This window comes from Neolamprologus multifasciatus, chromosome 17 (assembly GCF_963576455.1).
Source record: "Neolamprologus multifasciatus chromosome 17, fNeoMul1.2, whole genome shotgun sequence".
NCBI classification, from domain to species: Eukaryota; Metazoa; Chordata; class Actinopteri; order Cichliformes; family Cichlidae; genus Neolamprologus; species Neolamprologus multifasciatus.
In genome coordinates this window covers 31,486,503-31,500,766 of record NC_140455.1, presented here as the reverse complement: position 1 = coordinate 31,500,766, position 14,264 = coordinate 31,486,503, and the positions used below count along the sequence as shown (strand labels likewise).

Here is a 14,264-nt window from a genome sequence, read left to right as displayed (position 1 = left end):
ATGTGATTCTTCTGGAAAACAAAAATATAAAACAACAGGACTTATTTGAATGTTTGATATTATTTTTCTTTAATTTCTTTGAGATACTGTCATTATTCCAAATGAATATCCCTAAACCTGCAATCTCCAAAAAGACGCAGTAATCTTTATAGTAACATGTAAATCCAATAACAAAAAACCTGCTAACTTTAGGTTAAAAAACCAAATGTTTCTTTGCACTTAGCTTTTGCATGTTGGTTATACTGTCCAGTATCTGTGTAGCCTGCTGTCAGTTTACCTCTGACTATATCATTGTGACGCTGTTTTAAGTAAATTAATGACAGGATCATCTCTTCCACAACATTACCAGCAACAAGCTTCTCCTCTAGGTAACAGCTTAGCTAAAAGCTAGCTTCTATGGAGCTCGCTTTTAAGTCAACTGGCCTAGCTAAGGTTTGCTTAGCTACTTGCTACTTTAAAATACGAAGCTGAGCTCGTTAGCTTCTTTCCTCAATTACCTTAAGATGGACACTGACACAAGCAAGACAGAAACACTGCATTTGCTTCGGATATTTTCCGTTTTTCATCTTGTGTCACAACCAAAGCAAATGACAAATGTGCTCACATTTTAAAAATAACAGACTGCTTAGGAATCAGTCTCGCAGGCCTAGAGGCAGGTCAGAAACCCCCTGGGAGCATGTGGTTACTAGGAAAAAAAATATATTCCCCAACTGGTTGGAAGTTGATCGCTGTTGCTAAGTTAAATAAGGGAAACAAAAACCTCTCTGTCCATAGCAGTAACGTTTTTAAAAACTGATTTCACCTGACCACAGCAACCAACTCCCAGCACCCACTTGCCAACCTTTCACAGAGTACACACTTTTCCATAGCGACCGGAGTTTTCCAGAGGGTCACTGACTGGTCCCTAGGGCTGGGCAACTAAAAAATTACTTGCATTGGAAAACATAGTACAATAAAAATATAATCTGAGTACACTTACTTGTGTTACTGTGTCAATGAATAATTACAGTAAGTATAACGAGCTTGTACAATCAAAGTCTAGGAAGTAGTGAACAGAGATGGGCAGTAACGCGTTACTGTAATTCGATTACTTTTTTCAAGTAACGATTAAAGTAAGGGATTACTATTGCAAAAACGGTAATTAGATTATCGTTACTTTCGCTGCGTTACTGCGTTACTAAAACCGTGGGTTTTTTTTTTTTGTTGCTAGAATCTCATGACAGTGACGTAAGCGAGTGCGATGTTCATGGCAACAGCTGTGTGCAGATCAACAATGGATAATATATCGAGTGCGGGAAAGAGCATGAGGTGCAGTGTTTAAAGCGTGGAAGTACTGACCTTACTTTGAGTTTGATTCCGTAAAAAGTGACAAAAACATTAGTGTCCGCTGTGCGTGGGAAGAAAACTTCTTTTTACAGCGAAAAAACCCCTAAACTTCCAAGCAAGCGCCGAGTGCGCTATGACGTAATGGGAAATTCACAGAGAAACTCGCGGATTCTTCAACTGACCGCTGCGGCACACCTGCACCAGGGTAAACCTCCGCCAACCCACTCCTACCTTTACAGGTGAAAATAGAGCAACAGGACCGCTAGTCTTTGATTTTATTTATTTTCTGCTGTGTTTTACTTGCATCTATTTGAAAGACTGAGTGTAAACACAAAAAATATTTTATTTTATGTGCTGGAATGTGCAGAAAATAGGTTTAAATGTTAAACAAATTTCTTCCAGTCAGAGAATGTTGCATATAATTAAATTTTGCTTGATGCATAAAGTTAAAAGATTAAAACTAATAAAACAAGTTTTAAAAAGAGACTTTTCCATTTGATTACATTTTGTATGATGGATTATGCAGAAAAAGCAGAATTGGGCTGAAAGATCTATCACTTTATTACCTATTCAGGTTGTAAATCATGTTTTTAAAAAGTAACTAAGTTATTAATTACTTTTGAAAATCAGTAATCAGTAAAGTAACGTGATTACTTTTTGGGGGAAGTAATCAGTAATTAGTTACTGATTACTTTTTTCAAGTAACTTGACCAACACTGGTAGTGAACAAACCACAAAGCTGTAGTGTCATAAAACATGCATCATGCAAAGTTCATCAGTTGTGAAATATGCAAATGTCCAGGGCAACATAAATCTTGCTGTGTCAATTTAAAAAACAATGGGGGTTTCTTTGTTGTATTTTTTTTTTGTCACATGAATTTCTTTTATTGAAGAAAATCAAGGAAATTTGTTCCATTTGTTACATAATAAAGTGGTATTGGGCCCATAAAACACAGCAAACATAAACACGTCATACACTTAAACATTTCTGTGGACTAAAACATTCAACAAAAGGTGAAAATTCCTATGATTTTAACAACGTTCAGTTCAGTAGTTTATTGTATTCCTTTATTCTGTCTTTTTTTTAACCACAGAATGACGCCCTAATGGGAACTCAAATTAGATCGACTGCTTGGAGTTGCAAGACAGATTTATAGCATTACAAAACATGCAACAACAAAAACATATTTCTGCACCAAATTCTGTTTGTTTAGTGAGTCTTATTGTAACTTAAACCATTTTTTACCACTAGACTGTATTTAAATTAACCAAAAAATGCACGCAAGTCCAAAGACAGGTACGTAGTATATTGTATAACCCCAAAAAGTTTCGGAATCAGTCTATTAAGTAACTTAATAGATGGGAAAATCAGCCAAATGTACAAACACGCACACACACACACTAATAGCACTGTGCATGGTAGTGGACATTACAGTTTACAGTAGTGTGCTGATGTAGCACTCTTCACCACTCTTGCTTTTTCTTAAATCTTAGGCTATCCCACCATCTCCTTGTCTGTCATCACGTGTTGTCTCTTCCACTTATAAAACCACCATGATAATGAAAATATGTAGAGAGCTAAGACTGCTGGGTAATCATAGAGGAAAACAATGACAAAGAATCCACTAATTAAGAGGGCATAGATTAGAAGTCTGGTGACGTGACTGAGGATATATAATATACTGCGCCATACAAGACCATCGGCCTGTTTTAATTTCTCTGAGGAAGATGATGGATGTTTGTGAGATGGGTGGGCTGATTTATTAAAAATCTCTCCATGGGCAACTACACAGCCTTCTGTTTGTCTGCCTGTCTCACAACGAGCAGCCGATCTTTCTTTTATGCGAGTGTGGCTTTCCAGATCCATCGGAGCTTCTCGCAAAGCTGGAGTTGTTTCAGGCAATGATTGCCGACTATGCGCATCTAAGGTGGTGGTGAGATTGTGACTGGGATTAGCACTCAAAATCAAATCTGCATGTGATTCAGAGACAACGTGAGCTTGTTCTGCTATGTCAAGTAACTTACTTCCTTCTACCACAGAGCGTTCATGGCCTTTAGTGGGTATAGCTTGCTCCAGCCCTTGACAGAAACTTGAGTTTGGATCTGTTGGTAATTCCGTCAAGGAAAATACCCCTGAATCAAAAGTGTCATTGAGGTCTTTTTCAAACAGAACATGGCAGCCTTGTGTAGTATCTCTCAGCATGCACCCCATTCCATCAACAATATCAGTGTGTCTATTTGATGCCTGCACTTCTCTGCCAAAGACCTCTTCCCAAATCCCCCTGAACAAATCTTCTACAAATCTTTCTATGAAGATCTCCTCCAATCCCACCTCTATCACCTCAAGTGATGCAGTATTTTCTCCCATAATAGGTTCTTTTGTTCCATGTGACAGCTTTTTATATTCAACACGCAGAGAGCTCTCAACTTCTGCTGACAACTCTTCTTCTTCTTTCAATTCTGCCGGTGCATTCTTCCTCTCCCCCCGAGGGCCCTCCACATTACCCATTAACTCCCTCCCTGCTTCCATTTTCAGCTCCCGAATGCTCATCATCTCATCTCTGTCTTCCTGACTCGTATCTCCTTCTAGTCTTTGTAACGTCTCAGATTGGTGTTCCGCTGAAGTGTCTTTCTTTGCGACATTCTCTTTTACTTCGATTTCCTCTTGGCTCGTTTCACCGCATATGTTCTCATTTTGACCCTCCGTGTCTTCCTGTGAATCGGTCCATCCCACTTCAACCACTTCCAGTCCCTTTGGGTTGCATTTATTTGCTGGAGGTCTGAATGTATTGCAGCCACTTTGGAAAGCCTGGTTGACTTCATTTGATTTCTCTGTAGGTCTCATCTGCTCTGATGGATTTGCTATTAATCCATTGCAACTAAAGCTTTTTCCCACCTCTGTCTTGTTGAAGTTTAATCCGTGCTCACCTTCTTTCAATTTCACTCCACTTTGTTCCATTTGTGATCCCTGCTTCATCTCAACTTTTGGCTCCTTGCCTCTTTGGACTGACTGTGACTGTTTGTCGTGCACATCCAAAATTATTGATGCACTCACATCTAAAGCTGTATCATTATGTTGCCATGCTTGATCATCTAACGCCTGGAACCTTTCCTCTGCTGTACTTATTAGTCCCTTTGTTTCCTCACCTGTTGTTGAAAAGGAAGTTTCCTGCTCTGTCTCTTCGAGTGCTGTCACGCATTTGGTGTTCAATGGAACGCCTTCATTCAATTCGGCTGCCACGATTTTGTTTTCCTGCTTGGAATCAAATCCACCATCGTGTAGATATTGAGGTCCTGCTTCATTTCTATCACTCTCCTGCTGATTTCCGCCATTTCTGTTTGGCCCAAATTGCTCACACTGCATTTCATCTGCATACCTTGGGGAGGTTTCACTCTCTTCTGTTCTGTGTGGCCTAAATATCTCATCCTCTGTAGATGCTTTGTTTTCCGAATAGTTCATCATGATGTCTTCCTCTTCCACTCCTTTTCTGGATGTGGAAGAAACATACCTCGCCCCATCCTTTGTCCCTTGTCTGATTGTCTCCCTAAATGCCAGCATGTCATCTACACCATTGTGTGTAGTACCTGTAACCTCTCCTTCCCCGGTGGAAGAAAGACCCTCATCCAGCCTTGCTCCCTGTGAGATACTATCAACAGCACTGGCATTCTGAAACCCTGGCATTGCTGTCATGTCTGTTGTCTCCGACTCCCCTGAGCTTGTTATTAAGTCAGCCATGTGTGATGTGATGGGCTCCTCTTCTACTTCTTTTGCTCCTCCTATTATTCCTTCCCTTTCTCGCTCCCGGACCACATGCTTGTGACACTCGGTTGAACTGTCAATAGAGTCCTCGGACCGCGGTGCCCCCTCGAGGCAAAGTTTCTGTGGAGTGTCTGTTACAGAGCTCGTCTCTGACCTTTGGGATACGTCTTGTGTTGCTGCGTTGTCATCTCTGGGGCTGGTGACACATGCCTCTGCTAGCTGGTGGTCTTCGGTGTTCAAGGCAACATTAGCCAACAGTTCTCCCCATGTGTCTGACAGAGGCTGACGTGCATCTAAGCAGTGTGCCTGTGCGGTGGCAGCAATATCTGCACCCAGTTGAAATTCTCGAAATGCTGAATATTGGGGTTGGAGCCCTTTGTCGTTTGAAGGAGACACTGATGCTGCTGTCTGCAGCCATTCTGACTCTGGAACGTTAGAATGGTCGGGCCCATTAAGAAAGGCCTGCCACGCATTGCACACAGAGGCTTTTTTATTGTCGGTATCATCTGTCCCAGGAAGAAAGGTCTCCCACATGTCATCAGCAGAAGGTGCGTTTTCTTCTTTTGACAAGATCGTTTTAGCTCTTCCGCTCCAGATGTCATCCGCGTCAGCCGTCTCCCACTGCTGGGGTTTGTCATTGCTCCAGTCCAGTGTAAGGAGAGGAATCTGATGGTAGGTGAGGACTTGCGGGCACTCGTTCGGTTGCGCCTTTTGGTATTTATAGAGCAAGCTGGCAGAGTCACCCCAGGGAGCCGGCATAGACTGAGAGGCTTTCTGGCCACTGGCTGAGTCACATGCAAGATCTTTGGATTCTTGATGCGTTCTTTGGGAGAGGTAGTCCTGCACACGTGCCAAACGTGCTGCTTTGCGTCTGCTTTTTACGCTCTCCACCTGTCAAAAAAGGCCAAAAGTCAAAGCAGTGAGCTTTGTTAAGTCACTGTGCTGGCGAAACCCTGATATTTGGTTGGTGATTAAAAACGTGCCTTTCCTTTGAGTATTTTTTTTATATATCCAACATGCAATGCATGTCAATAATCTAGCAACTTCAGACCTATTCTTGTTTGACTCATCAATTTTCCCACATGTTTACAAGCATGCTCCATGTATTATTAATGGACTGAATGTGAAGGATTTCAGATGTGTTCCCAAGTATCAGGTTAGCTAACTTCATGTACCCTTCTGGGACTCACTGTGCGGTATAACATGCACCGCTTCCTCAGCTATCATTTGTACCTTGGAGACAAACAAGAACACGTTTTTATGACGACACAACATACATTTTATGGCTAGGGGAGTTTACTTTTTGGTGATGCTGGTGTTTTATAATTTCCTAAAACACTGAAGACACCCCAAACATTACCCCTTCTGGCGTTATCTCTGTAAATCCCTATGACCCACACTGCCACTCCTTTTTCTCTGTTTTTCATCCTCTCTTAAAAGCATGGTGGGAACTGCTGAACCTCAAACTGCAGCCTCTGGCCTAGCACGTTACTTCATTATCAATAAATGTTTTTCATTTTCATTTGGGGTAGGGTAAAATAATATAAAAAGAGCCTCACCACAGGTCTGTGCTTATTACTGTGAAGTAATAACTGGACATCTTTGCTGTCCAGTGTCTTCCTGTGGGCCTTTTCTGCTCTCTGTGTTGCTTCTAGTTCTGCAGAAGACCAAAAAAAGGCAAGGGTGAAAGCTTTGTTGCACATTAAAACATATATGCACACATGCATGCATATATAAACACTAAGTACACACCTGTAGCAACTGTTGCTGTGTTAGCATTATCCCGGGTCTTCTCCACTGTGCTTCCATTCCTGTTGTTCAAAATAAGATATGGCTAGCATGACATAAGATGTTTTCCAGACAGTACCAGATAATTAATTTAACAGCCCAGTATGTTTAGTATTCATCAGATCTTTTTGTAGTAAAAGGGGTATTGTTGCTCTCTGTCCTCCAGATGTTGTGTTTCATAATTTCGCGAAGCTTAAAGTCCTCATAAACACCTCGAGCACTGGGGTTCAAGCCAAATGGTATAATAGAAAACAGGTTTCAATCTTTTATTAAAGACACGCCTTGAACAACAACTGGCCGTGCTGTATAATTATGCTACACAGATTACAAAATACCTATTATGCACGTCCAGACAGTGTGTATCTGCGCCAGAGGCCTTTGAAATATGTTTGTCTGCCGCATTATCTGGCCCTTGTGCTGCAGCAGCTCAAAGCCAGAGCATGCACATAAAGGGGAGCTATAATTCTTGAGGCATAAAAAAAGAATTTTGCAGATGGGGTCAAAGAGGATAAAATGAGCATATCTTGCTACAGTGGAGACGTCATGGAAACCGGCGCATACATCTGGCCATAAATGGGCAATGTGTGTTCTACAGGCCACTGGATGGTTACATAACACCTCACTGTAAACACACAATGGCCCAGTTAGTGGAGCATATTGCTTTCAATGACTTCTCTTAATGAGAAGAGCAGCACAGTGTAAGTGCACTTGCACTGTGCCGAATTTCAAACTTCCTTCCACAGTAATTGCAGCTACAGGGCCGTTCTCGCTATAGTGCACAAAAAAGTTTCACAGAAGGCTTTGGTTGACATACAAGTGACTTCCTTCTGCAGAAAGGCATGTTTAAAAAAACTCCGACTTTCACACCTGTTAGCTTTGAGACAGCTCCTCTTGCTCTTGTAGCTCTCCTCTTGCATTTGAGGCCCGTGCTCCTTTATCTGTCCCTTTTGGTAGCAGAACATCACGTAGTTAAGTCCTTTGTTGTTAGCCCAGAATGTGCCCGCTGATGATTCATAACAGAGACAGAACTCCAGTCTAGTCCCTTCTCTCTCAAACGGAGGCACCAAAGTATACTTGAAGGCAAACCTGTCTGTTTTTCTATCACTGGACCCGGGCACATAGTCTGCCAGGAGGTCAAAGCAGCTGTTCCAGCGGTCGAGAGTGATCCGGGCAAAAACAGACTTACTGTAGCAGAGGTTGACCACCCTGACGATGCCTCGAAGGGTGGCGGACCCTGGGAGGAGTTCAATGCTCTCCAGCTCGACCATCTGTGCCTGCAGCCTATGTTCCAGCTCCTCCGGGGATGACGGGACGGTAAACAGACAGCACATATAGAGCTCCTCTAATAAATGAAGTGCCGACTGCTCAGCAGCCCGACTGACTTCTAGTTCTGCCGCTTCAGCACTGTCAAACTCCTTGACAGAGACCAGGTTGAGGCCAAATGCATCTGCGAAAGACACCTTCCTGCGAATAACTGGTGGGGGTTCTGGTTCCGAGTCGTCATCTGTCTCCTCATCTGTGGTGGAGCCCGTGAGAGAAGAGGCCTTCATTCCCCCCTCATCCTGTTTTCCACTTTTCCCTTGTTCCTCCTCCATCATCAGCCCGTCCTGTTGCGAGGGTTGAACGCACAGAGTCTCCATAATGCGCGATGGTCTGTCCTGTCCTGCCGTCTTTTCGCTAGGAGGGTGGCACAGACCAGAGTGACCCTCGCCCGGCTACAGTGATAGTGTAGAGGGGAGAGCAGGGAGAGGACGTGACTTGACAGATGGAGTTCGGTTACAGCGAAGCTCGTGAGCCTGAGCCAGGCCTATTAATAGGACACATATAACTAGACCAAGGCTGGCCTGTTATCCTCGCGGTTACGCTCTCATAATATGTTTGTTAGTAACATCATAACTACATGAAAGCAAAGCATTTACAGAGCTCTACAATGGAAAATTAGTGCAGAAAAAGGACATACTTGAAGCTACTTTGAAGTTTTTTATTTTATTTTACATTTACTTGCTTTGCAGCAACAAAGTCTTAAAAGTTTCACATAGCAAAAGTTCTACCTGCTTATCGACAATCCACACCTGATACAGTTTCTCTGCATTCTTGGCTACACTGTAAAAGCAGTTGTCTAGTTTTACTTAATGGTGATCAGGCCTCTGGGTATAAATCTAAAGCTCAACAGACTCAAGTTTGATGAAAAGTCATCCTTTGAAACAGCACAAATGGAGAGTGATCGATCAACTTAAGGACTGATGGTTAGCATAAGGCACACATATGAGAACAGCTCTGAGATGCTTTTGCTTTTGTTTAGGAATCTCACCAGTGTTAAAAGCAATAAAATGTAAAATGCATTTTCCAGACAAAGTAACTATTAGTGCTGCCGCTTCAAAGTATTTACTGACACTGATCAACTGAAGTACCATAGGAAGCTACAGTAAGTTGGTCTGAAACTGAAACTGAATTGCCACACCTAAATTCCTTGTGTTACCAAGTGTGTCCCCTGCTGAAACGTCCCCTAGAAAGAAAAGTATCATCCTACCCACTGCGGGGGAGCTGCAGCTGACTAGTCACCTCCACGTGGACAGAGGAAATGAAAGCATGTCCACACTGTCATCAATAATGTATCAAATTAGTATTAGTTCTGTTGCTGTTCTTGGAAGGCCAGGGACTCTCTTGTATCATCCACATTAAAGCAGACTTAATTTTTTAGGTTCACTGCATCTTGGACAACAAAACAGAACATTATTATGAGATTGGACTCTTTCTTTGGCTGTGTGCGTGTGCGTACTGGCATGATTTTGCACAAAGTGATGTCAGATAGGAAGTTTAATTCAACTAATCCTTGATATGCTAGATAAGTAGATAAGTATACCCCCAAATCTTGTATATCTTGTAAATAGACATTGGTGCTTGTTGTATAATCTTTTACAAGTGTGTGAGTGGGTTTTCTTTTCCCCCAAAGGACCCTTTGTTCTTCATACTTAAGCCAAAAATGCTCTCCTTGGACTTTTCAACTGCAGTTTTAGTGATTATGTTGCATCATTTGCAGCGTATGAAAAGGCAGACACGTGACAAGTGTTAATTTGCTACAGCTAAGTGCAATCATATAAAATACATAACACTAAATGCATACAGTCAGTAGCAGGAATGCTAAAAAATGTCTAAACGCAAGACGAATTGTGTGACTAAGTTTTATCAGTAGATGGCACTATGTGATCATAGTAAAATTCATGTCAGCACAAGTTAAAATTCATTTGCATTTCCACTTTAGTCTCCCTTAGTGTGATAATGAGTTCCAGGCGTACAGTTAGCCTTGTCCACAAACAAGATCATTACAGAAGGAAAAGGTAATATTAATATTTCTTCTGTGTACCTAAGACTTCCTGTGCCAGTTACCTTCATCAGAAAGTTGTTTTCTGTTTTAAAGAATGACCAGTAGGTGGCGGCATACCACCGTCACAATTCCACGAGACTGCTTTTCCCTTCATGTCCTCATCATTTTGCAGATGCTGCTTCCTCTAATTCACATTTCACGTAATATTTAGTTGCAATAAAGATTTTTAACACAAACAAAAGCACAAAACGGTAGAAAAGACTGTGTGCGTATACCACACAATTACTGGAACAATCCCAGTTTATATTACATCAGACAGATAAGTGTCTAATACTGTATTTTTTCAGATGATTTTAGAATATAATAGGGGTATTCCGTGCATACACGCCAATAGGAAACAGCTTTCAGGATAATGCTGATAATAATAATAATAATAACTAAAAGATAATGTATTTTTAAATTTTTTTTACGTATTTAGTCAGTAATAACAATAATAATGGTAATAACAATACATCTTTTTTTGTATTTTAAATTCACATGGCCACACTACACAGCAACATGTACACATCACATACAACCGTGTTTCTCTCAATTATTTGTAACATAAATAACACCAGATATATAATCTTTAAATGCACTAATCGCCCTTCTTAAGCAAAACACTTAACTCCTACTCGTTTTCCTTTCCCACTTGATATTATTCTGATTATTTATTTCTTAGCTATGAACTAGCGTCTGAAGAAAAAAGGGGGGAGGGGGATAGAAAGAAAATAGAAAGAAAGGAGAGGAAAGACGAGATAGAAGAAAGCAAATCATTTTAACTACTGCTCAGGGTTGTGCTCAGTGTTTGACTGGCTTCGGATCTACTATTAGATGAATAAATACAGTAAATTACATTGTAAAGGTATGACAGAATAAGTAATAATAAAATCCTCCAGTCAAGAATCTGTACATGTTGTCATATCTTTTTCTTTTGTAAAGTATTTATTCAACTGTGATTTTCTGTATACAGAGTTTAACCTTAAACGTGTTTACACTAAAGCACAATTTTAATAACACTGATAATGATGATGGCGTTTAGGATATTATGTTTTTCACGCACTGGTTTCCAATCATCCTCTCAGTGTAAACACTTGTAGGCGACCGCGAATATTTCTGTCTGCAAACCTACAATTTAATGACGTGCACGTAAAAACGCCAGCTTTAAAAATACCACTGCTGATGAGAGAGGTGCAGTTTAAACTCTGGCTCGAAAGCTGCTGAAGATTTTAAGGTATATTTGTTTCCATCGATGCTTTCATTTGCATTATTATTTGTTTAAAAAAAAATCCTGTCATGCAGTTTTATGAAAGTCGGTTAATTACGCAAAATTTGAGAGGAGAAAACACACAAAATGACCTATTCCTTAAAAAGATTCAAAGGGGAAACAGTCACGATTGATGTATGCCGGAGGAAGCTGCTACATAAAAGCAGATCCTCTTGATGAAATATTGCAGGAACATTAAAGGCATATATTGATTCTTTTCTTCATTTTAATAGCGGATGGTTTCGCACTACTTCTTTGCGAGTTTTAGCATATAAAGTCAAGTTTATCAAAAACAAGAAATGTTGCTTTTTGGTTGGCGGGATCGTCCCATTAGTGGAAGGTTACCGGTTCAATCCCCAACAATAATATCTAACTATGGTGAACGCTTCCTCACACGGGCAGCAGCTCTCCCCGCTAAAATACTTAATAGTTAAACGTTAGCGAAGAGTGAAAAAAGGGGGGGAGCAAACTTTTAAAAATACTTTTTTTTTTGTTTACAGAGCAGGTGGCCCTGACGTCACACGGGGTCGCAGTACGCCCAAAAATAACAAACACACCTCCGCGAACAAGCAAGTGCCTCCCCTGGGGGGGTTCTAGTCCCAAATATACTACTTGCTTGCCGGGTTGCTGCCTGATGTGTGTTTGAATCGTAACGAAAGAAAGAAAGAAAAAAAAAACAAGCCGCTTCTTCTTCCTCGCATTGCGCGTCATTCAAACAGGACTCAGTATATTGCTTTTCTCTCTGTTGCATTAGTAATAACAGCGGCGTTGACGGGAGACCGCAGGAGAGAGTGTGTGTGTGTGTGTCTGTCTCCGACAGCGGTGCCCAGCGGAGGAATATTTGAGCTTTTTTTTATTTACTCTGCAGCTTGTTGTTCATTTTCTCTGCGTTATGGTGAACTTGGACAGTCACGTGCGAAGACGGCTGCAAGTGTAGAGGACGACGGCTTCTCACCTGGCGTGTCCACTTTGACTTTAGGGAAATATACCTGCCGTTTCTCGTGGTAAGTTTTCCTGCGCAGGAGCGTATTAGTCTCCGAAAACCTTTGACTATTTTTTTCTAAACCTCTCTGTCCACTGCATTTGAATTAGGAAGTGAACCGCTGGTTGTCAAGTTTTTGCTTTTTGTTGGGTTATTATTTACACGTTGCGCTCGGAGTTAGCGAGCTGCTTTGACAGATTTCCCCTAGCTCGGTATTCGCTTAAAAAACTGTTAGGACCTTTTGAGAGCACTGTCCAGTCTTTGCCTGCTCTGAAAGCTGAACGCTGTTTTTTTTTTTTTTTTTTTTTAAGTGCGACGATATAAAACAAGTTGTTAATTTTCTAAGACATGTATTACACATGTCTAACAGAATTAGGCTATTTACCGATTTTTATTCACCGTTATGTGATAAATTAAATATTTGAAAATTAATTTAAAAAGTTTGCTCCGAAACCAGCTCAATTCTTTTGTTTCTTTTTTTTGTATATATATATATATATATATATATATATATATATATATATATAGTCTTCACTAGAAAAAAATAAACAAAAAACGACATAAAGGACAAGTATCTACATAAATTTAATTGGAAGCTATTTTATTTTCCAGCTGATTTTATTTTTATGCAGCTACCTACTATGTTGTAGTAATTAGTAAAAAAAAAGAAGGAAACTGTGATTTGATTGGCAAATTATTACAGCTTCTGTGTGTAAGATATGAAGTCAGTTTAATTCTTTTTCAGTGCAATCCTTTAGTGTTCTAGCCATATAATGATATCACATATGACTGGTGGTTTTAAAACCATGTTCCACGAGTGCTCAGATATATTTTTCTTTAAATACCACTGTCACAGCTTCTTAAGCTCAAAAGCTGCATTTAGATTTAATGATCCTTTACCTGCATGACTGCTGTCTGCGTTATCAATATCTACGATTAATCAGCTTACCGTAGTTGCATGCTCCATTTTTATATTCCATCTTTTTTCGTTGTCCAGAAACAGACAGGGGTGTTGGTAGTGTATTGCTTTTCATCATGATAAACCTCCAATTCAGACTAATTTCTCTAAACATTACAAGCTCCTAAAAAAATCTTCTGCTGGCCTCCTCTATTTCACACTCCCTGTCCCTCCTGTCTTGCAATCAAGTGTGGCCCAAAAATCAATAGATGTAACTTTTTTTTCCCTCTCTTTTGGTAAAGAAAGGCTAACAAGGCACTGGGAGCTGCAGAACTCTTCAGGCCTGTCCTCTGATCAGCTTTCACCCCTGGATTAGCTGGATCGACCTTACTTGTTCAAGCCGCAGGGTGCACAGGTGTTCCCTCCTCAGTTATGCAGGTGTGGGCCAGTTCCCCCCCCTCACTCAGCAGCTCTCACTCTTCAAAGGCCAGGCGGCAATAAATGCCCCTTGTGAAATATGTCAGCGACAGCGCACAATCAACCCCTTTGTTGAAATGCCCCTGTAATCATTTCTCAAAGTGTGTTTAAAACAGACTCTTGTTTACTTGTTGTTTAGGTGTCCTTGCATTTGGTAAGTGAGGCCACTGGATTTTGTAAAACAGGATGCATTCTTCTCCTTCCCTTACCACTTAAGGCAGTGGGAGAGATGCAGAGAGACCTGCCATTAGTCTCCCTTCAAGACTGACCGTTGTTGGGAGCAGCGCACTTATTACCCCGGCTCTCCCCACTCTGCGTCCATTTTTTGATTGCAGCATTCATCATTGGGTGGTCGTGCTCTACATTATGGTAATAGGAAAATGAATGTCCTCCACAGGATTA

General features: G+C 40.9%; 1 protein-coding gene across 2 annotated transcripts; it reads right to left on the bottom strand.

The window, feature by feature from the left end:
* Positions 1-1,983: 1,983 nt before the first annotated feature.
* ppp1r3aa (protein phosphatase 1, regulatory subunit 3Aa) lies at positions 1,984-13,688 on the bottom strand. 2 transcript variants are annotated; one of them, XM_085137434.1, is made up of 4 exons: positions 13,437-13,688; positions 6,839-6,897; positions 6,646-6,743; positions 1,984-5,977 (listed from the first exon to the last, which is right to left on the bottom strand). In XM_085137434.1, exons 1-4 carry the CDS (start codon positions 13,445-13,447, stop codon positions 2,822-2,824), a joined length of 3,324 nt encoding a protein of 1,107 aa, XP_084993560.1. In that variant the 5' UTR covers positions 13,448-13,688; the 3' UTR covers positions 1,984-2,821. The 2 variants fall into 2 exon arrangements, with proteins under 2 accessions (XP_084993560.1, XP_084993558.1); XM_085137432.1 differs by lacking the exon at positions 13,437-13,688 and adding an exon at positions 7,742-8,772 and having other exon boundaries at positions 1,985-5,977.
* Between the last annotated feature and the right edge of the window lie 576 nt (positions 13,689-14,264).